Source organism: Salmo trutta, chromosome 13 (genome assembly GCF_901001165.1).
Source record: "Salmo trutta chromosome 13, fSalTru1.1, whole genome shotgun sequence".
Classification (NCBI taxonomy): domain Eukaryota; kingdom Metazoa; phylum Chordata; class Actinopteri; order Salmoniformes; family Salmonidae; genus Salmo; species Salmo trutta.
The window spans coordinates 71,000,191-71,024,062 of NC_042969.1; the positions used below are offsets into that span (position 1 = coordinate 71,000,191).

Consider the following 23,872-nt stretch of genomic DNA (forward strand, 5'->3'; position numbering starts at 1 on the left):
AGGTGAATGCACCAATTTGTAAGTCGCTCTGGATAAGAGCGTCTGCTAAATGACTTAAATGTAAATGTAAATGTTTCGGGTAGCCTTCCACAAGCTTCCCACAATAAGTTGGGTGAATTTTGGCCCATTCCTCCTGACAGAGCTGGTGTAACTGAGTCAGGTTTGTACACCTCCTTGCTCGCACACTGTGTTTCAGTTCTGCCCATAAATGTTCTATAGGTTTGATGTCAGGGCTTTGTAATGGCCACTCCAGTACCTTGACTTTGTTGTCCTTTAGCCATTTTGCCACAACTTTGGAAGTATGCTTGGGGTCATTGTCCATTTGGAAGACTCATTTGCAACCAAGCTTTGACTTCCTGACGGATGTCTTGAGATGTTGCTTCAATATAACCACATAATTTTCCATCCTCATGATGCCATCTATTTTGTGAAGTGCACCACTCCCTCCTGCAGATAAGCACCCCCACAACATGATGCTGCCACCCCCGTGCTTCACAATTGGGATGGTGTTCTTTGGCTTGCAAGCCTCCCCCTTTTTCCTTCAAACATAATGATGGTCATTATGGGCAAACAGTTCTATTTTTGTTTCATCAGACCAGAGCACATTTCTCCAAAAAGTACGATCTTTGTCCCCATGTGCAGTTGCAAACCGTAGTCTGGCATTTTTATGGTGGTTTTGGAGCAGTGGCTTCTTCCTTGCTGAGCGGCCTTTCAGGTTATGTCGATATAGAACTCGTTTTACTGTGGCTATATATGCTTTTGTACTTGTTTCCTCAAGCATCGTCACAAGGTCCTTTGCTGTTCTGGGATTGATTTGCACTTTTCGCACCAAAGTACGTTACTCTCTAGGAGACAGAACGCGTCTCCTTCCTGAGCTGTATGACGGCTGCGTGGTCCCATGGTGTTTATACTTGCGTGCTACTGTTTGTACAGATGAACGTGGTACCTTCAGGCTTTTGGAAAGGATGAACCAGACTTGTGGAAGTCTATAAATGTTTTTCTGAGGTCTCGGCTGATTTCTTTTGATTTTCCCATGATGTCAAGCAAAGAGGCGCCTTGAAATACATCTACAGGTACACCTCCAATTGACGCAAATGATGTCAAGCAAAGAGGCGCCTTGAAATACATCTACAGGTACACCTCCAATTGACGCAAATGATGTCATTTAGCCTACCAGAAGCTTCTAAAGCCATGACATCATTTTCTGGATTTTTCCAAGCTGTTTAAAGGCACAGTCAACATAGTGTATGTAAACTTCGGACCCACTGGAATTATTATGCAGTGAATTATAAGTGAAATAATCTACCTGTAAACAATTGTTGGAAAAATTACTTGTTTAAGAAAAAATATATATTTTACCTTTATTTAACCAGGTAGGCTAGTTGAGAACAAGTTGTCATTTCTCAGGGTTTTGCCTGCCAAATGAGTTCTGTTATACTCACAGACACCATTCAAACAGTTTTAGAAACTTTAGGGTGTTTTCTATCCAAACCTGAACAATAATATGCATATTCTAGCTTCTGAGTTGGTGTAATAGGCAGTTAAAAATGGGCACATATTTTTTCAAAAAAATTCTCAATACTGCTCCCTATACCCTAACAGGTTAATGGAAGGAAAAGCTGGACAAGGCAGATTACCTTTTGCATGGCTGACTTCCCTGTTTGGGCCTTGAGGAGCAACATTTTTCCATTGCCTCATCTATGGCCTAGTAATCCTTTTTGCTGTACCACTTATCATTGCTCGTGTTAAGAAACTATGTAGCAAAGCGGTTGACACTGTCCTCACTATGCCATTACTTATCATTGAAGATGAGGCATCAGAGCCTTACCCCCCAGACTTGTTTCCCATGCCTGATTACGTCTGATGAAGATGATGCTAATCAAGAGCATCGGATTGACAATGTCGAGCTGATGGTGCACCAGGTCTGTAGGACATGCCTACAGTGAGGCTTTTGTAAGTGGTGCTCTAAGGAGCTTCATGCGGGTTATTTTCACCATGCTGAGCCTTACCAGTGTGGACAGTGTCAATGTGATGATTGTCCTCTTCGTACAGACGAAGAGTGTACTCCTTGTAACTGTTTAAATAATTTGTAACTGTTTAAATGATTTGCAACTGTTTACATTATTCCCTTAAGAATGTTTTGCACTATGAGAAGGTTGAAAGCTCAGTGGCTCTATGGAAGCCATTTACAAAGATAATGTACTGGTGTAAGAAAGCCCTCTCCTACAATGCTTTATATTTTGCTTGGTTGAAGTTTTGCTTAGATTACGACATAATTGTCTTACATTATGAATTATTATTTACATGTTTACTCGTAATTTTGTATTAGGTTGAGATTAGTCTCAAAGGGGAGGAATATGGTGGAATATGGTGGAAAATTACAAACTCTGTTATGTACATGCACATGAGCCTTAAACCTGTACATTTACACTGCCTGTTTGAAGGTCTTGTAAAAAGAAGCTGGCATTTTACCACTCTGCCTATGTTCATTCAACTTAGTCACACGGACAAAGACAAAGGGCCATCTGAGAGTGACCAGTTTTTGGTCCATCCTGTTATTTTCCTATCTTTCAAGGGCACTGCTGTGTGGAGATATGAAGAGAACAGAGGATGGCTTGAGCATCAGTGACAATTATATCAGCAGAAAGGAGTAACAAAACTGGCGCTATCACTTGTTTTTGCCCTGTGTTCCCACCATGATATCACACACCTGCTAAACTGCCATGTAGACAAAGGTTACAAAAGCTCAGACCCAACTTTTGTTCATTGGGCTCTTGACTGCACCTTTTGAGAGATTGTCAACCACTCCAGAATTGCAATTCTTATACTAAAATAAGTTGTTTTGAAGAATCTACAGTCTCTTCCTTTCCGATTAGGATTTCCCTGACACAGATCAGAGGCAGTAGGGATGACCATGGATGTTCTCTTGACAAATGTGTGAATGGATCATTTTCCTGTCATGCTAAGCATTCAAAATGTAACGAGTACTTTTGGGCCTCAGGGAAAATGTATGGAGAAACAAATACATTATTGTCTTTAGGAATGTAGTGAAGTAAAAGTTGTCAAAAATATAAATAGTAAAGTAAAGTACAGATACCCCAAAAAACTAAAGTACAGATAAACCAAAGAAATGCTCTACTGTAAGACAGAGTAAGACTGGGGTTACTTCAGGATGTCATGCTGTGTTTTTGATGAGGTAAACCTATTTGTATTATCTCTGTTGACACAGAATATGAACAAAGTCCCACCACCATACAGTGTCATTACAGCAGGGCTAAGAGGAGGTTAAAAAAGTGTGTCATCCATCAACACATGGGCTAAAGCGGAACAAAGAAGGCACTTCATGTGTGATTATTAATAGGCCAGCTCCTTGGATTTGATCTACCCCTGGGTTTAACAATATCACATTTCCTACTCACATGACATTAGAGACAGAAGAGGACGCGAGATCTCATTCGCTCCTTTTTTATCTGGTTCATATACGGTCAATGAACTAAGCAGACCAGACCCAGCTGCTAATGCATTGGAGCCACCGCTTAAGCAGACTGGATCTGTGACAAAAAAAAAATCAATGGTAAATGGCCTAAGTGGGACATCTTCATTTATCCACAATCTTTGGGAATGCTTCTCTGTCTCTCTTGCTGAGATACCCTAAAAACACACCACTTGGATACAGCTACCAATGGAAGTTACTTTTTCGTAACAGGTTAGGAGAATTAGGTTAAGGTTAGGAAAAGAGTTATGGTTAGCGAAAACTCGCTTCCAGTTGTAGCTGAATCGAAGTGGCATGTTTTTAGGGAGCCCCTCTATGCTTGCATTAGAGGTATAACTTCCTCCTCTAAGGCAACTGGCCAGTCAAAATCCTCATCAAGCCAGATCCAAAGGCAAAGGGATTCTGTGGATAACAGGGCTATTGATAAGGGTGCTCCTGAGGTCTTTAAAATATTTTTGACAAAACATGACACTAGTTCAATGCAATACAAATGGCGCTAGGATATATTGTATGTATGCAGATAGCTACTGTACATTAGCAACCACTCTTAGACATCCAGGTTACAGTATGACAACTTTCTGTGAATTCCACATGATGTGTTAATCTTTTTGTCAGATGAAGACATGTTGTCCTAAAAAGTGTAATGAAAATCTTTACATTTACTGGGAAGCATTGATTTTTCTCAGCTAGTGAATTCATAATGCATGGAGCCCATGGCCAGCTGTGTGTGTGTGTGTGTGTGTGTGTGTGTGTGTAATGAACACTATCTTATAATCCATTATGAAGTGGTCTGGGGATGTTGAACATGTCTCCAGAAGGTTCAGTAAGTAAACCACTGCTGCATTAAAACACCTCAGGAGAGTTGAGCCTTTGGCTCACTGCTATGTGTTCTCATGGGCTACCTTGATACAGTATCTCTGAGAGTGTCATGACCCCTCATATACCTGAACCTTTTATATTTCCCTGGAGAGATGTGTGGATATCAGTCTAAAACCACAGATAAAGTAACAACCATAGCGCACAGCAGATTGAGTCACAAACAGTAAATAAATAGTAAAGAAACATTAAAATCCTTGCAACTCTCTTATGATTCTCATTTATGTTATTATTCTGATTAGTTGTATTTGGATTGCAAATGTTTTTTTGTTGTTGTAATTTAACACCGTTCAGGTTGATCCTGTCAGGCTGACCTGAAGGAGGTAGTTGTGATTGACAGCCCTCCAACCTCCCCGCCTCCAAATTCCTGCTCTCCAGAAGATAGACAAATGGCCCAAACATCTGGAACTGGTTTACTAATGGGGCCATCTGCAGAGGGCCAAACTCTCAGAAAATCGCGTTTGCTCTTCTCTCTCTTTATCACTCTCTCTCACACACAACCTCTTTTGCTGCTTGGTTGGCTAAAATATATCTAAAAGAGTATTAACTGAAGCAAAATCACTAAGGAAATATACTGTCTAGTTGATCCTAGCAAGCCATCCTTTCCTGAGCAGGATGTTGTAATATAGATGTAATCTGGAGGAAACCTTTTGTGGGGTCAGACTTTTCTTGGTACATGGGTCTCTTAGAATTTCAAAGAACTGTGCTTTGGCAACCACTGCAAGGGGCTGAGGGGACACCTGAATGCTCTCTGTGTCTCTGAGGAGGAGCACACAATGGAACACTCTCAGAGCACAGAGATCTGTGGAGTTACAGCCAGCCGTCATTACACATTCAGGCTGTTCTCCTCCTTCTCCCTCTCCCCTTCTCTTTCCCTCTCATTTTCTTCAGACATCAGTCCACAGTTGCATGGCTCCCTGCCTGGAACTAGTGTATCTGACCGCTTGTGTTTATTAAGGACCTCTCGAGTGTGTGCGTTTACAGGCAGAGTTCAAAGTAAATAAAGGAAGGAAGTTAGGCAGCATGTGAAAGTAAATAAAGTGATGTACTAGGCACTGAGGAAGACATAAGTGCTATTGTTACAGGACACATCCTGTGAGTCAGTACAGCAAACAAAATGAAATCACATGAATCCAGCTCTATGAAATACAGGGAATTCTGTGAAATTGTGAAACCCTGTTGGAGTGACTACAGTGGGCTTTAAGTGTGGTGTGTGTTGCAACACAGACAATGTACACTACCATTCAAAAGTTTGGGGTCGCTTAGCAATGTCCTTGTTTTTGAAAGAAAAGCACATTTTTTTTCTATTAAAATAACATGAAATTGATCAGAAATACAGTGTAGACATTGTTAATGTTGTAAATGACTATTGTAGCTGGGAATGGCAGATTCTTCAATTTTTTATTATATAGATTTCTTTACCTCCTTTTTTTCTCCCCAATTTCGTGGTATCCAATTGATAGTAGTTACAGTCTTGTCTCATCGCTGCAACTCCCACACGGACTCGGGAGAGGCGAAGGTCGAGAGCCATGCGTCCTCCGAAACATAACCCAACCTAGCCGCACTGCTTCTTGACACAATGCACATTCAACCCGGAAGCCAGCCGCACCAATGTGTCGGAGGAAACACCGTACACCTGGTGACCTGGTCAGCGTGCACTGCGCCCGGCCCGTCACAGGAGTCACTAGTGTGCGATGAGACAAGGATATCCCTGCCGGCCAAACCCTCCCTAACCCGGACGATGCTGGGCCAATTGTGCGTCACACCATGGACATCCCAGTCGCGGAGAATGGCTGATTTTTTATGGAATATCTACATGGGCGTACAGAGGCCCATTATCAGCAACCATCACTCCTGTGTTCCAATGGCATGTTGTGTTAGCTAATCCAAGTTTATGATTTTAAGGCTAATTGCTCATTAGAAAGCACTTTTGCAATTATGTTAGCACAGCTGAAAACTTGTTCTGATTAATGAAGCAATAAAACGGGCCTTCTTTAGACTAGTTGAGTATCTGGAGCATCAGCATTTGTGGGTTCGATTACAGGCTCAAAATGGCCAGAAACAAAGCACTTTCTTCTGAAACTCGTCAGTCTATTCTTGCTCTGACAAATGCAGGCTATTCCATGCAAGAAATTGCCAGAAACTGAAGATCTCGTACAACGCTGTGTACTACTGCCTTCACAGAACAGCGCAAACTGGCTCTAACCAGAATAGAAAGAGTGAGAGGCCCCGGTGCACAACTGAGCAGAAAGACAAGTACATTAGAGTGTCTAGTTTGAGAAACAGACGCCTCACAAGTCATCAACTGGCAGCTTCATTAAATAGTAGAGGTCGACCGATTATGATTTTTCAATTCCAATACCAATACCGATTATTGGAGGACCAAAAAAAGGCCGATACCGATTAATCGGCCGATTTAAAAAAAAAAAAAGTATTTATTTGTAATAATGACAATTACAACAATACTGAATGAACACTTACTTTAACTTAATATAATACATCAATAAAATCAATTTAGCCTCAAATAAATAATGAAACATGTTCAATTTGGTTTAAATAATGCAAAACAAAGTGTTGGAAAAGAAAGTAAAAGTGCAATATGTGCCATGTAAGAAAGCTAACGTTTAAGTACCTTGCTCAGAACATGGGAACATATGAAAGCTGGTGGTTCCTTTTAACATGAGTCTTCAATATTCCCAGGTAAGAAGTTTTAGGTTGTAGTTATTATAGGAATTATAGGACTATTTCTCTCTATACGATTTGTATTTCATATACCTTTGACTATTGGCTGTTCTTATAGGCACTTTAGTATTGCCAGTGTAACAGTATAGCTCCTGTCCCTCTCCTCGAGCCCTACCTCGACAACAGCCACCCTCGAAGCAGTGTTACCAATGCAGAGCAAGGGGAATAACTACTCCAAGTCTCAGAGCGAGTGACGTTTGAAACGCTATTAGTGTGCACCCGCTAACTAGCAAGCCATTTCACATCGGTTACACCAGCCTAATCTTGGGAGTTGATAGGGTTGAAGGGGTGGGTATAATTTGTGGAACGTTCCAACAGATTCCTGTGGCTCAGTTGGTAGAGCATGGTGTTTGCAACGCCAGCATGGTGTGTGCAACGCCAGGGTTGTGGGTTCGATTCCCATGGGGGGCAAGTACAAAAAAAAGAAAAAGAAAAGCATGAAATGTATGCATTCACTAATGTAAGTTGCTCTGGATAAAAGTGTCTGCTAAATGACTTAAATGTAAAGTAGAAGGTTGCCAACCAACAATGCATACAAACCTAGCTAACTAGCTGCCGAATAGGCATCAACTCACCACGTAGATTATTCTTAATGTTTGTCCATAGGCAACCAGAGTGAGGACAGACATTTTTCGGAATAAACGTGATGAGTGAAAAATGCAATGAAATAGACCACTCCCTACCCGGTATCTATTTCTGCCGCTATACAACTTTGTATGCGTTGTTTTTTGACTACCTTGTTATTTACGAAGTTTTTGGAATAGATTCCTGTTGGAACGTTCCACAAATTATACCCACCCGGCTTGAAGTCATAAACAGCTTGAAGCACAGCGAAGTGCTGCTGGCAAAACGCACGAAAGTGCTGTTTGAATGAATGCTTACGAGCCTGCTGGTGTCTACCACCGCTCAGTCAGACTGCTCTATCAAATCATAGACTTAATTATAACATAATAACACACAGAAATACGAGCCTTAGGTCATTAATATGGTCGAATCCGGAAACTATCATCTCGAAAAGAAAAGTTTTTTCTTTCAGTGAAATACGGAACCGTTCTGTATTTTATCTAACGGGTGGCATCCCTAAGTCTAAATATTCCTGTTACATTGCACAACCTTCAATGTTAAGTCATAATTACGTAAAATTCTGGCAAATTAGTTCGCAACGAGCCAGGCGGCCCAAACTGTTGCATATACCCTGACTGCGTGCAATGAACACAAGATAAGTGACACAATTTCATGTTAGCAGGCAATATTAATTAAATATGCAGGTTTAAAAATATATACTTGTGTATGGTTTTAAAGAAAGGCATTGATGTTTATGGTTAGGTACATTGGTGCAACGACAGTGCTTTTTTCGCAAATGCGCTTGTTAAATTAACACCCGTTTGTCGAAGTAGGCTCTGATTCAATGAGAAATTAACAGGCACCACATCTATTATATGCAACACAGGACACGTTAGATAAACTAGTAATATCGTCAACCATGTGTAGTTGACTAGTGATTATGTTAAGATTGATAGTTTTTTATAAGATAAGTTTAATGCTAGCTAGCAACTTACCTTGGCTTCTTGCTGCCCTCGCGTAACAGGTAGTCAGCCTGCCATGCAGGCTCCTCGTGGAGTGCAATGTAAGGCAGGTGGTTAGAGCGTTGGACTAGTAACCGGAAGGTTGCAAAAACAAATCCCCGAATCCCCCCTGAACAAGGCATTTATTAACCCCTGTTCCTAGGCCGTCATTGAAAATAAGAATAGGTTCTTAATCTGACTTGCCTGGTTACAAAGAGGTGTAAAAAAATGTTTTTAAAATAATAATAAAAAAATAATAATAATTTAAAAAAGGTATAACTTTTTTTTTTAAATAAACAATTTTCTTTAAAAATAAATAAATAAGTTTAAAAAAAAAAAATAATAATAAAAAAAATAAAAAAAAATATTATTCGGCAAATCGGTGGCCAAAAATACCGATTACCGATTGTTATGAAAACTTGAAATCGGTCGACCTCTATTAAATAGTACCCGCAAAACACCAGTCTCAACGTCAACAGTGAAGAGGCGACTCCGGGATGCTGGCCTTCTAGGCAGAGTTCCTCTGTCCAGTGTCTGTGTTCTGTTGCCCATCTTAATCTTCTCTTTTTATTGGCCAGTCTGAGATATGGCTTTTTCTTTGCAACTCTGCCTAGAAGGCCAGCATCCTGGAGTCGCCTCTTCACTGTTGACGTTGAGACTGGTGTTTTGCGGGTACTAACTGGCGGCTTCATTACACACACATTACAAAACTATTTGGACAGCTGTCAGTGTGAGAATAATCCATTTATTTTACATTTATAAAGTTAGAACTGAGTGTACAAAACATTAAGAACACCTGCTCTTTCCACGACAGACTGACCAGGTGAATCCAGGTGAAAGCTATGATCCCTTATTGATGTCACTTGTTAAATCTACTTCAATCAGTGTAGATGAAGGGGAGGACACAGGTTAAAGAAGGATTTTAAAGCCTTGAGACATGAATTGTGTACATGTGCCATTTAGAGGGTGAATGGGCAAGACAAAATATTTAAGTGCCTGTGAACGGTGTATGGTAGTACGTGCCAGGCGCACCCGCTTGTGTCAAGAACTGCACCGCTGCTGAGTTTTTCACCCTCAACAGTTTCCTGTGTGTATCAAGAATTTTCAACCACCCAAAGGACATCCAGCCAACTTTACACAACTGTAGGAAGCACTGGAGTCATCATGGGCCAGAATCCCTGTGGAACGTTTGACACCTTGTAGAGTTCATGCCCCGACAAATTGAGGCTGTTCTGAGGCAAGGAGGTGGGGGGGGGGGGGGGGGGCAGGGGTGCAACTCAATATTAGGAAGATGTTCTTAATGTTTTATACACTATCGATAAAGAAATATACAATCTTTACGCAGATGTTTAACATCCAAACCAGCTCATGTGAAGTTATGAGGCTGATTGTCTCTTCCGGTCCATATTATACCACAGGGATAGCAACCAAGGCAGGTGTTCAAACATGTAGTTGTTGTTGCACAGAATATCTGAAGGATTTTGGCCAATGTAGATCCAAAGTCGATGCTGTAGAATAGCTGCGACATTTACAATATTTCAAAGTAGGGTGAATAATACAATGTATCAAATGACATGTGGTATAGTGTTTCAGTTAAAACACACTTCTCTGTCAGAAGAGATATGAAAATACAGGACAAAACATGTCTGTGTCTAATACAAGTACAAGGAGACAGTTTTATGTTTTGAAATGAATGGCCATGGTCATGGTCATGAGAAACTGATTCAATAATGGAGCAGCGAAAAACCCCTGGGTGACATTCATAAATGTGTTTATGCATTGATTTGTTCAGACCACATTTCAACCTCAGTTGTGTAACTGCTCTTTGAAACAGAACAGGCAATGTTGGCTTCTAGGTCTTAGACCATGTAAACATGACTGAACAAGATAGCAGGAGAATGCGTCCACTTAATAAAACTAGACATCAGAGGAGGCTGGTGGAAGGAACTATAGGAGGATGTGCGCATAGCAACAGCTGGAATGGAATAAATGGAACATAGTCAAATGTGGTTTCCAATCTTCACCCGGCACAGCCAGAAGAGGACTGGCCACCCCTCAGAGCCTGGTTCCTCTCTAGGTTTCTTCCTAGGTTCCTGTCTTTCTAGGGAGTTTTTCCTAGCCACTGTGCTTCTACATCGCTTCCTGTTTGGGGTTTTAGGCTGGGTTTCTGTATAGCACTTTGTGACATCTGCTGATGTAAAAAGGGCTTTACAAATACATTTGATTGAAAAATTAATTTGATTGATACCGTTTCATTTATTCTATTCCAGCCATTACAATGAGCCCGTCCTCCTATAGCTCCTCCCACCAGCTTCCTATGATAGACATACTTAACTATATACTCTACATAAGATGTTTACCTTTCGTTCTGAAATAAGGGTGGTCCTTGCATAGTAATGTGTATACTTCAATGATCTGATAATTGTTATGGAATATAACAATATTTTTCCTAATGGCTGAGGTCTGTTTCTATTTCCAGATCCTAAAAAACGAAATGGTTTTAATATAATATCCATCAATGCTATTGCTAGCTTGCTACTGTAGTTGAAAGACATGCTTTATGCATAGCAAGCATGACGTGATAGTACAGTGGATTAATATAAATACCTCAGGCCTTTGGAATAAAAGCAAAATAAACATTTTTTAATTTAAATTTAAACAAAAACTATTCAAATAGTAATTATCATGATTGGCAGCAATAACAAAAAGTGTTCTTTGCATATAGTGATATAAGGCACAGTTTTAGCACTAATGTGTTAGCTAGATGTCCATACTGAAGGCAACGATCTGAACACAATCACGAGATAACCCCTTCAACGTCACAGGTTAGCACCTCGTCATGTTTCTGTTCCTGTCCAAGCTGCCTGTGAAACTGGCCCTGCTTTTGAGCCCTCCAACAATGGATATTCTGGCCCAGGGTAATACTCTTGATGCTTGGCAAGTGACTTAGCATGTTATTTGGTAATGACGTTACTCCAGAGTTGGACAGATTGAGCTCCTGTAGAGACACAAGTCCACTGAACACAGCTGGGCTCAGTGTTTTTAACTTGGCGTTGTTGGACAGGTCCAAGACCTGAAGGCTCTGTAGGCCTCTGAAACAGTTGGGCTGGATGTTAAAGAGCTCAGGAAGCCCACTGAGGGACAGGTAAACAAGGTCCTTGAGGTCCTCAAAAGCACCCTCCTCAATGTGGGAGATACTGTTCCCATCCAGGCTTAGGTCCCTCAGCAGGATGCCTTTTAGCTTGGGCACGGCCCTCAGCTGGTTGGCTGCTAGAGTCAGGCTCTGGACATGTAGCAAGGGGCTCCGAGAAGAACTCCAGGAGACCACTGTCAGCCGGTTGTGGGACAGATCCACGCTGATTGGCTCTCCGTGATCTTTAGTGATGAACATGTCCAGATCAAACTCCCGGAAGTGGTTGTGGCTGAGGTCCACCTCGGCCAGGGGGAGGCCAGAGAAGCAGCCCTCTTCCAGGCCCTCCAACGAGTTGTGGCTGAGGTCCAGAGACTCCAGGTAGCGCAGCCTGGACAGGGCCTTGGGGCTGACCATGGAGATGAGGTTGTTGCTGAGGTCCAGGCTGACCAAGGTGGTATAGCCAGGCCCAGAGAGCATGGTGTCGGTCAGCAGGGACATGGAGTTGGAGGACAGGTCCAGGTGGGCAGTGTCCAGGGGGATGGAGATGGGGTTGATGCTAGGGCCCACTCCCCTGCAGTCCACCCTGGTCAGGCTGAAGCTGTCGAACAGGCCGAAGCTCTCCACCTCACAGTGGCAACCCGGGTGGCAGTTCTTCACGGCTCCAGCCTGGCCATGGACAGCCAGGAGCATCCACAGGCTAACATACAGGAGAAACGCCATCATGCTCTGAGGGGACACAAAAACAAAACAAAGATGTTACGTCAAATGTATTCAGATACTTTTAGTGTATGTGGACACCTCTTCAAATTAGTGGATTCGGCTATTTCAGCCACACCCGTTGCTGACAGGTGTATAAAATCGAGAACACCGCCATGCAATCTCCATAGACAAACATTGGCAGTAGAATGGCCTTACTGGAGAGCTCAGTGACTTTCAACGTGGCACCGTCATAGGATGCCACCCTTCCAGCAAGTCAGTTTGTCAAATTTCTGCCCTGCTAGAGCTTCCCCTGGTCAACTGTAAGTTCTGTTTTTGTGAAGTGGAAATGTCTAGGAGCAACAACGGCTCAGCCACGAAGTGGTAGGCGACAGAATGGGACCACTGAGTGCTGAAGCTTGTAAAAATAGTCTGTCCTCAGTTGCAACACTCAATACCGAGTTCCAAACTACCTAGGGAAGCAACGTCAGCACAACAAATGTTCATCGGGAGCTTCATGAAAAGGGTTTCCATGGCCGAGCAGCCGCACACAAGCCCAAGATCACCATGCGCAATGCCAAGCGTCAGCTCGAGTGGTGTAAAGCGCTCCGCCTTTGGACTCTGGAGCAGTGGAAACGTGTTTTCTGGAGTAATGAATCCCGCTTCACCATCTGGGAATCCAATGGACGAATCTGGGTTTGGCGGCTGCCAGGAGAACACTACTTGCCCCAATGCTTAGTGCCAACTGTAAAGTTTGGTGGAAGAGGAATATTGGTCTGGGTCTGTTTTACATGGTTCGGGCTAGGCCCCTTAGTTCCAGTGAAGTGAAATCTTAACGCCACAGCATACAATGACATTATAGACAATTCTGTGCTTCCAACTTTGTGGCAACAGTTTGGGGAAGACCCTTTCCTGTTTCAGCATGACAATACCCCCATGCAAAAAGCGAGGTCCATACAGAAATGGTTTGTCGAGATCGGTGTGGAAGAACTTGAGTGGCCTGCACAGAGCCCTGACCTCAACCCCATCGAACACCTTTGGGATGAATTGGAATGCAGACTGTGAGCCAGACCTAATTGCCCAACATCAGTGCCTCGACCCCACTAATGCTCTTGTGGCTGAATGGAAGCAAGTCCCTGCAGAAATGTTCCCACATCTAGTGGAAAGCCTTCCCAGAAGAGTGGAGGTTGTCATAGCAATAAACAGGGGACCAACTACATATTAATGTCCATGATTTTGGAATGAGATGTTCGATGAGCAGGTGTCCACATACTTTTGGTCATGTAGTATATCTAAGAAAAGGTAAACGGAGAGATACATGGAATACTAATAATCTAATCTCTTCCCTTTTTTCAAATATAAAAAGGTACAGCTAATTGGATATAATTTTCAGTGACCCGAAATAAACACACAGTATATGGGCCATTAACAACACTCTGCATCATCTGGTGAACAGAGCAACATCCTGATAAGTTAAGAGGAGATCGGGGCTCCATAGACACTACAGGGAGTAAATAAGCTGCGAGTCACATTGATATGCAATCCATTACGGAGATATAAATACATACAGCTAGCGTTAATGCATAAACATAATGTGTTTATCTCCACATAACATTAAAAACAAAATAAATATGACAAATGTGTTAACGGCCATAATTTACTTTTTTGATTTGTATAATTTTTATTTAGCAGACGCGTGTTAGTAGTTCATGTTTTTAAACTGTATTCCTTCCCTCAAGCCACTTATCTGAACAACATAACATTGAAGATTACACTCAGAACAGACAGTAAATGTAGTTTTAGAATTCAAATAAAGAGTTTTTCCTTTCAAAATGCCAACGTAGCCATCTTTGTTACTCTTGTTTATGGATACACTTCAAGCTTTCCTTGCAACACACATCAACAGCCCTAATTTCCCTTTTCTTTGGGCTCCCAATGGATTTGACCTCATTTTCTTTATCAAAATGTATCACAAATGTTTTCTTAGTTTACAACACAAACTATTCATGGTTGTGATGATGCAAGCGGAGACATCATCACTGAAGGTCCTTATAATATCTGTGTCTAATCTGTCTAATGTGTCTTTAGGAAAGTCCTCATCGGTCTCCTCCAAGCCGACAGTTATGTATAAAGATGTCTAATACACCAGTAGCTACTCATTAGAAAGTTCACATTCACATATTAAGTATTGTGTGGCAAAAGGCACGCATTGATGACTACCGTATCACAAATAACAATGGAATGCCATTGGCAAAACAGTTAAATGATTCCTTCAGAAACCTTGAAAACATTTAAATAAGTTGAATAACCAAGCAATAACTAAAAATGAAAATGCACTTCATAACACTATTTTCTGTTGTTGTTGATAGTTTCTTGTTCACTGCACAGCTCAAGATATCTAACTGAGAAGGCTAGTGGTTCGCAGGACTTTTGTTCCTGAACCCACCTAACCTGCGTCCTTTGTGCAGGAAAAATGATCTGCTTCTAAACCGCTTTGTGCATTTGGCAGCAACACTGCCATAATGAGCAGAGCACAGAGTAACCACACGCAACACATGGAAATTGGACAAAGGTTAAAGGGGCAATCAGCAGTTAATTTGTACTTATAAATGAATGATATGTCCCCATTGAGTATTTAAAGAATATAACTTATAAATGCCTCATGAGTTTAGTTAAACTGTCATACCCCATTAGAATACAAAATATAAGCTTATTTTACACCAATGTTTGTAAACAAAGTAAATGAAAACAAACACTGTATTGCCTAAAAACATGGTTAAAACTATCATTTTGATATCATGGATGGTCTGTCCTTGCATCTATAGCTCTGTCTTTTGAGAGTAGTAACATTTCTCTAACCCCATCCCAACAGCTTTTTACCAAAACAGTGGTGGGGAGAGCTTTAGTGTTATTTCAATTGCTGATTGCTGCTTTAACAGTTGTAGTTGTATAACAACTGGATAAGTGTTCAGGAGGTGTATACCCAAGCATGACCCAGCAGAAAAGCCATTGAAGGATTGATCATTAATTTGTGCAGTGGGCCAAAGTTAGGTAAAGTCCGTGGAAGGTTATCACATCAAGTTTTCCTGTAGTCAAATGACCAAATTGACCTCTAATGGCCTCATGGGTGGAATGTTATTAATATCTTTCATAATTTCATAATTAATTTAAAAACAATTAAACAGCAGAAAATCCGGTGTTTCTATGTCAAGGGGTTTTGTTATATTTCAGTCTTCAGTGATGTATATAAAGTGTAATATTGGGATGCAAACTCAAAATGTAATACATACTTTATCTAGCATGGTACAGGTGTCTTTTTTTAACAACTTGGCCATGTGTGTGAGGTGTATACTTTCGTTTCTAAGTAGATTTGTTTAAGACTACCAAGAAACACTGCGTGGCCCTGATTTAGTCCACTGAAGTAAAAAGTTTGAAAAGTTCCAAAGGCTACAGAATGGCCTGCAAAGGCTACAGAATGTTCTTATGTAACAGGGGATGTTGGATAATCAAAAAGGACATCTGGAATACTTGAGATTCAACATGAAGGCTGATTATGTGTTAAGCTTCCCAGAAACTCTGATATACTCAACTGGAGCTTTTCATTTTGTGTGGTGGTTGAGACGGTTTATTTTATTAATCTGAAGGTTTAAAAAAGCCCAGTAATACTGGTTCTGATGTTTAAATCAGGCAAATGTATACCGAATTTGAGTAATGTCGCAAAATGTTGGTTAAAAAAAATTATTCGGCAAAGATCTATCAGATTTGCACATTAATAAGTCAGTTTCCCTGTATCCAGTGTGAAATACTGCCCCCTATCCCAAACAGGTTAACCTGTTTGGGATAGGGGGCAGTATTTTCACGGCCGGATAAAAAAACGTACCCGATTTAATCTGGTTACTACTCCTGCCCAGAAACTAGAATATGCATATAATTAGTAGATTTGGATAGAAAACACTCTTAAGTTTCTAAAACTGTTTGAATGGTGTCTGTGAGTATAACAGAACTCATATGGCAGGCCAAAACCTGAGAAGATTCCATACAGGAAGTGCCCTGTCTGACAATTTGTTCTCCTTCTGTGGCATCTCTATCAAAAATACAGCATCTCTGCTGTAACGTGACATTTTCTAAGGCTTCCATTGGCTCTCAGAAGGCGCCAGAAAGTGGAATGACGTCTCTGCAGTCTCTGGGCGAAAAACAGCAGGAGTTTTTGTGAGTGGTCAGGCAGGGAACAATGACACTGGAGATGCGTGTGCACGAGACGACTCCATGTTTTTCTTTCAGTCTTTGAACGAATACAACGTCGCCCGGTTGGAATATTATCGCTATTTTACGAGAAAAATAGCATAAAAATTGATTTTAAACAGCGTTTGACATGCTTCGAAGTACGATAATGGAATATTTTGAATTTTTTTGTCACGAAATACCCTTCGGATAGTGACCTCAACGCACGAACAAAACGGAGCTATTTCAATATAACTATGGATTATTTCGAACCAAAACAACATTTGTTGTTGAAGTAGAAGTCCTGGGAGTGCATTCTGACGAAGAACAGCAAAGGTAATCCAATTTTTCTTATAGTAATTTTGAGTTTAGTGAGCACCAAACTTGGTGGGTGTCAAATTAGCTAGCCTGTGATGGCCGAGCTATCTACTCAGAATATTGCAAAATGTGCTTTCGCCGAAAAGCTATTTTAAAATCTGACACCGCGATTGCATAAAGGAGTTCTGTATCTATAATTCTTAAAATAATTGTTGTGTTTTTTGTGAACGTTTATTGTGAGTAATTTAGTAAATTCACCGGAAGTTTGCAGTGGGTATGCTAGTTCTGAACATCACATGCTCGTGTAAAAAGCTGTTTTTTGATATAAATATGAACTTGATTGAACAAAACATGCATGTATTGTATAACATAATGTCCTAGGAGTGTCATCTGATGAAGATCATCAAAGGTTCGTGCCTCATTTAGCTGTGGTTTTGGTTTTTGTGACATATATGCTTGCTTGGAAAATGGCTGTGTGATTACTTTTGGCAGGGTACTCTCCTGACATAATCTAAATGTTTTGCTTTCGCTGTAAAGCCTTTTTGAAATCGGACAATGTGGTTAGATTAACGAGAGTCTTGTCTTTAAAATGGTGTAAAATAATCATATGTTTGAGAAATTGAAGTTATAGCATTTTTAAGGTATTTGTATTTCGCGCCATGCTCTACCATTGGATATTGGTGACGCGTTCCGCTAGCGGAACGTCTGTCCTTAACAAAGCCAAAATAATTGAATTCCTTGCCCTTGACAAACAACCGTTCTCTGTCGTGGGTGATGTTGGCTTCGTCGACTGGTCGAGAACAGGTACACATTAACAAGTGCGCTATTTTTCAGATGTTGCCCAGATGTTGCCCTTACAGAGTAATAGCGTCACTGCTATTAGCTTCACGACATATATACTATGGAACGCCGTTTGGGTCGTTGCGTGTCAAAAAAGATACAGTAGCACTGTCAAAGCTGTAAAAAAAATCTGCAAACAAACACTGGCCACGAACGATGTGTTAACAATACCGAGTTGGTAATAAAGCATAATTTGTTCGACTGCAACTTCTGGGGTAACTAGCTTTAGCTTGGTACATAGCTAGCACTAATACAACCAGCCTGAAAACAATGACCAGTAGAAACTGCAGTCGTTTTCATTATTCTTAGCAATGATTTAGGAATATTTGTGAGTTAGTATTAGCTAGGTTGCCACTTCTTGTTCGCCTATTGAAATTGAACTTCAGTTAATGAAAATAAATAGCTAGTATTGGGGTTTTTCCAGAACATATGTGGCAATTATGTATTTATTATTTGCAGCGCTGTCATTCAACAGCCGACGATGCGCTGTAAGCCATTGATTTGTCATTCCCACTCGCCAAATGGTCTCATTCTCGCAACAAGTTCTGACTGAGCTCAATCATCATGAAAAGCCAATAAACCGATAAGATTCTCTTTCATACAAACTTTGAGAATTAACGAGGAGCTCCGTCAATGTGTTTTGTGCGGGGAAGTGCTTAGTAATGAGTCAATCAAAACGAACAAATTCATATAACGACACACCCTGACCAAACATCCACAGCATGATGGTATACCCAGGGAATTCTTTCAGAACAGGACAGAATGCTTCAGGAAACAGTGCTTCGACAGTGGAAAAGTAAGTCAGCTAGCAAGGCATTGTTGTCATTTTATAAAAGGCGATGAAAAGCAGAAATAAGGGAGTACTATCTCATAGTAGTATACAGTTGAAGTCGGAAGTTTTAAAACTTTTCAACCACTCCACAAATTTCTTGTTAACAAACTATAGTTTTGGCAAGTCGGTTCAGCCATCTACTTTGTGCATGACACAAGTAATTTTTCCAAGAATTGTATACAGACAGATTATTTCACTTATAAGTCACCATCACAATTGCAGAAGTTTACATACACTAAGTTGACTGTGCCTTTAAACAGCTTGGAAAATTCCAGAAAATTATGTCATGGAAGCTTCTGACATGCTAATTGACATAATTTGAGTCAACTGGAGGTGTACCTGTGGTTGTATTTCAAGGCCTACCTTCAAACTCAGTGCCTCTTTGCTTGACATCATAGGAAAATCAAAAGAAATCAGCCAAGACCTCAGAAAAACAATTGTAGACCTCCACAAGCCTGGTTTGTCCTTGGGAGCAATTTCTAAATGCCTGAAGGTACCACGTTCATCTATACAAACAATAGTACGCAAGTATAAACACCATGGGACCTCGCAGCCATCATACTGCTCAGAAAGGAGACGCGTTCTGTCTCCTAGAGATGAATGTACTTTGGTGCAAATCAATCCCAGAACAACAGCAAAGGACCTTGTGAAGATGCTGGAGGAAAAGTACAAAAGTATCTATATCCACAGTAAAACGAGTCCTATATCGACATAACCTGAAAGGCTGCTCAGCAAGGAAGAAGCCACTTCTCCAAACCCGCCATAAAAAAACAGACTACGGTTTGCAACAGCACATGGGGAGAAATATCGTACTTTTGGAGAAATAGAACTGTTTGGCCATAATGACCATCGTTATGTTTGGAGGAAAAAGGGGGAGGCTTGCAAGCCAAAGAACCATCCCAACCTTGAAGCACGAGGGTGGCAGCATCATGTTGTAGGGGTGCTTTGCTGCAGGAGGGACTGGTGTACTTCACAAAATAGATGGCATCATGAGGTAGGAAAATTATGTATATATACTGCTCAAAAAAATAAAAGGGAACACTTAAAAAACACATCCTAGATCTGAATGAAATAAATAATCTTATTAAATACTTTTTTCTTTACATAGTTGAATGTGCTGACAACAAAATCACACAAAAATAATCAATGGAAATCCAATTTATCAACCCATGGAGGTCTGGATTTGGAGTCACACTCAAAATTAAAGTGGAAAACCACACTACAGACTGATCCAACTTTGATGTAATGTCCTTAAAACAAGTCAAAATGAGGCTCAGTAGTGTGTGTGGCCTCCACGTGCCTGTATGACCTCCCTATAACGCCTGAGCATGCTCCTGATGAAGTGGCGGATGGTCTCCTGAGGGATCTCCTCCCAGACCTGGACTAAAGCATCTGCCAACTCCTGGACAGTCTGTGGTGCAACGTGGCGTTGGTGGATGGAGCGAGACATGATGTCCCAGATGTGCTCAATTGGATTCAGGTCTGGGGAACGGGCGGGCCAGTCCATAGCATCAATGCCTTCCTCTTGCAGGAACTGCTGACACACTCCAGCCACGAGGTCTAGCATTGTCTTGCATTAGGAGGAACCCAGGGCCAACCGCACCAGCATATGGTCTCACAAGGGGTCTGAGGATCTCATCTCGGTACCTAATGGCAGTCAGGCTACCTCTGGCGAGCACATGGAGGGCTGTGCGGCCCCCCAAAGAAATGCCACCCCACACCATGACTGACCCACCGCCAAACCGGTCATGCTGGAGGATGTTGCAGGCAGCAGAATGTTCTCCACGGCGTCTCCAGACTCTGTCACGTCTGTCACGTGCTCAGTGTGAACCTGCTTTCATCTGTGAAGTGCACAGGGCGCCAGTGGCGAATTTGCCAATCTTGGTGTTCTCTGGCAAATGCCAAACGTCCTGCACGGTGTTGGGCTGTAAGCACAACCCCCACCTGTGGACGTCGGGCCCTCATACCACCCTCATGGAGTCTGTTTCTGACCGTTTGAGCAGACACATGCACATTTGTGGCCTGCTGGAGGTCATTTTGCAGGGCTCTGGCAGTGCTTCTCCTGCTCCTCCTTGCACAAAGGCGGAGGTAGCGGTCCTGCTGCTGGGTTGTTGCCCTCCTACGGCCTCCTCCACGTCTCCTGATGTACTGGCCTGTCTCCTGGTAGCGCCTCCATGCTCTGGACACTACGCTGACAGACACAGCAAACCTTCTTGCCACAGCTCGCATTGATGTGCCATCCTGGATGAGCTGCACTACCTGAGCCACCTGTGTGGGTTGTAGACTCCGTCTCATGCTACCACTAGAGTGAAAGCACCGCCAGCATTCAAAAGTGACCAAAACATCTGCCAGGAAGCATAGGAACTGAGAAGTGGTCTGTGGTCACCACCTGCAGAACCACTCCTTTATTGGGGGTGTCTTTCTAATTGCCTATAATTTGTACCTGTTGTCTATTCCATTTGCACAACAGCATGTGAAATGTATTGTCAATCAGTGTTGCTTCCTAAGTGGACAGTTTGATTTCACAGAAGTGTGATTGACTTAGAGTTACATTGTGTTGTTTAAGTGTTCCCTTTATTTTTTTGAGCAGTGTATATTGAAGCAACATCTCAAGACATCAGTCAGGAAGATAAAGCTTGGTCGCAAATGGGTCTTCCAAATGGACAATGACCCTGTTCTGTTCCAACCTAGACAGATATGTAAGAGTTTTTAATGGGGGAAATAAACATGACTAGCTATTTATATGGCTATTTCATTTCATTGTTATTTGTTTTTGTCTATACTGCATTAGTTTTAGGCATAACGCAAATGAAATGTACCAATATTTACGTATAGTTCCACATGATCCTAAGCTTGGGTCCCAGGAAAACACAGAATTTCTAATTTGGGTCCCAAGCTGAAAAAGTTTAACAACCCCTGCTCTGCAGTTTCCATGCCCCAATGTGAAACCAAATAAAAATTAGTTCAAGGCAATAAGATAACGGTAGCTAAATGCCAGAAGGGAAGACGTAAGGAGGAAAAATGTATAAGAAGTATGTATCAAGACTGGAAAGGGAGTTGCTTCACGAACCAGCTCGGCTTTTGTCACATTGTAATAAAAGTCTAATTGAACTCACAGGCTCCGGGATTTGATAAATATGATTGACTGTTTACTTCCACGACACTTGCCAGCTACTTAACCCTGTTGCCCAAAGCTAACGTTATAAGCAGCCAGCTAGCTTCATCTGGCTAGTGAGGCTCGACCGGACTGGGTTATGTGTTGTGAAGCTAGCTACACTAAGGATTAGGCACAAGTGGAATTTGCGGTTTTCCTTCAAAATAAAGGTATGTCATTGACAGTGATGCAAATGAATACAAATAGTAGAATTATGCAAAACTTTTATTTTGAAGGCTAACCGCAAAGTCCACAGTTGTGGCTAATCCTTATTATGGCTAGCTTCACATAGATAGGTCCAACCACCGTTAATCGAATAAAAATATATAAATTAGGGTTATTTTAGATGACACCTAGCTATATAGTTAGCTAGCTAACTATAGCTAATGAAACAGATGATGTCGTTATGCTATGTTATTGGGGAAGAACATTGTTTGCATCCATGAGCTAGCTAGCTTTTTTTTTATGACCAGCACTGTAGGTGCGCGAGACAACTTTACCAGCATAATAGCATACGTATCCATGAATCGTTGTGACGTATGAAATACGAGTTATAGTGTAATCAATGTGTAATAACTACGTAAAAAATGTATGAGCGTGTTAAATTATTATGTGACGTGCAGTCATATTCAGGTCCTGATTGGTCAACAAGCTTATTTGACACGTCAAAAAAAAAAAAATTGACACGCAACGACCCAAATGACGTTCCATAGAAATCCTGGTTGAGAATGAAATGACTGATCAAATGAACAACGAAACAGCACAGCAAGTAAGTGAAAGAAATAGGTTTTGATTATGTTTTGCTGGTAATTTGGACATATGTAAATGGGAACAAATAACTTTTTGGTCAGTGTGGTGTGTGTTTGTGTGTGTGTGTGTGTGTAACCTTTATTTAACTAGGCAAGTCAGCTAAGAACAAATACATATTTACAATGACGGCCCGGACGACGCTAGGCCAATTGTTGCGCCACCCTATGGGACTCCCAATCACGGCCGGATGTGATACAACCTGGATTCGAACCAGGGACTGTAGTGACCCCTCTTGCACTGAGATGCAGTGCCTTAAACCGCTGTGTCCATGTGTGTGTGTTAACTATTTAACTGTACTAGAATGCTTAAAAAGGTCACAAAAATTGTAAATATCGGTATCGTTTTTTGGGGGGCAAGGAAAATGTTGGATATCGGTATCGGCAAAAAATGGCATATCAGTGCATCACTACTGACTTCACACAAATCCAAGATAAGGTATATATCTTTCATGAGGTTGTGTTTTCACAACACTGGATGAACTTTTACTACCCATGTTTTCCTTTTAATAAAAACTATTATTTTAACAGGAAATCATCCTCCTCCATCCTCCCCAGACACCGACTACACCCTGAGTGAATGGCTTTATTAGAAAACTGATGAGGGGGCAGACTAAAGCCATGCAGTGGGAATCTGTGGCTAAAACTAAGTGCTCATTTAGTTTAGAAGTCTAGTCTACTACATTGGTGCAGCTAGTGTCTTTCCCTCTCTCTTCATTGTCCATGTATGTTATCCATGAATACATCTGCTGCTCTTTTACTGGGAGCCGTGAACATTTCCACACCAGGTGTTTCTCATATCCTTTCACCAATAAATTACAGCAAACAGTAAATGACTGTTAGCCCAGACTTCAAATCAGCCCAACATTTACCACTATAATTACATGACAACTACGGCTGTTCGCGCCTCAACTCTCCTTATGGGAAATTATAGGCCAAACACATCTCACTTTTAGGATCTTATATTTCAACACTCTTATATCCTCGTAATACACCATATACAGTGCATTTGGAAAGTATTCAGACCCCTTACCTTCTTCCACATTTTGTTACGTTACAGCCTTATTCTATAGTTGATTAAATCTATTTTTTTCTCTCCTCATCAATCTACACACAATGCCCCATAATGACAAAGCAAAACTTTTTATTTTATTTTAAATATCACATTTACATAAGTATTCAGACCCTTTACTCAG

The 23,872-nt window shown here is 41.3% G+C and overlaps 1 protein-coding gene across 1 annotated transcript in view; it reads right to left on the bottom strand.

Moving 5' to 3' along the window:
- Positions 1-11,119: 11,119 nt before the first annotated feature.
- The window catches only part of LOC115206461 (tsukushin-like), a 30,230-nt gene continuing 17,477 nt past the window's right edge, over positions 11,120-23,872 (bottom strand). Inside the window, exon 2 of the mRNA XM_029773493.1 lies at positions 11,120-12,535. Within this exon, the coding sequence (XP_029629353.1) occupies positions 11,474-12,535 (1,062 nt within the window). The 3' untranslated portion in view covers positions 11,120-11,473. The remainder of the gene's footprint in view (positions 12,536-23,872) is intronic.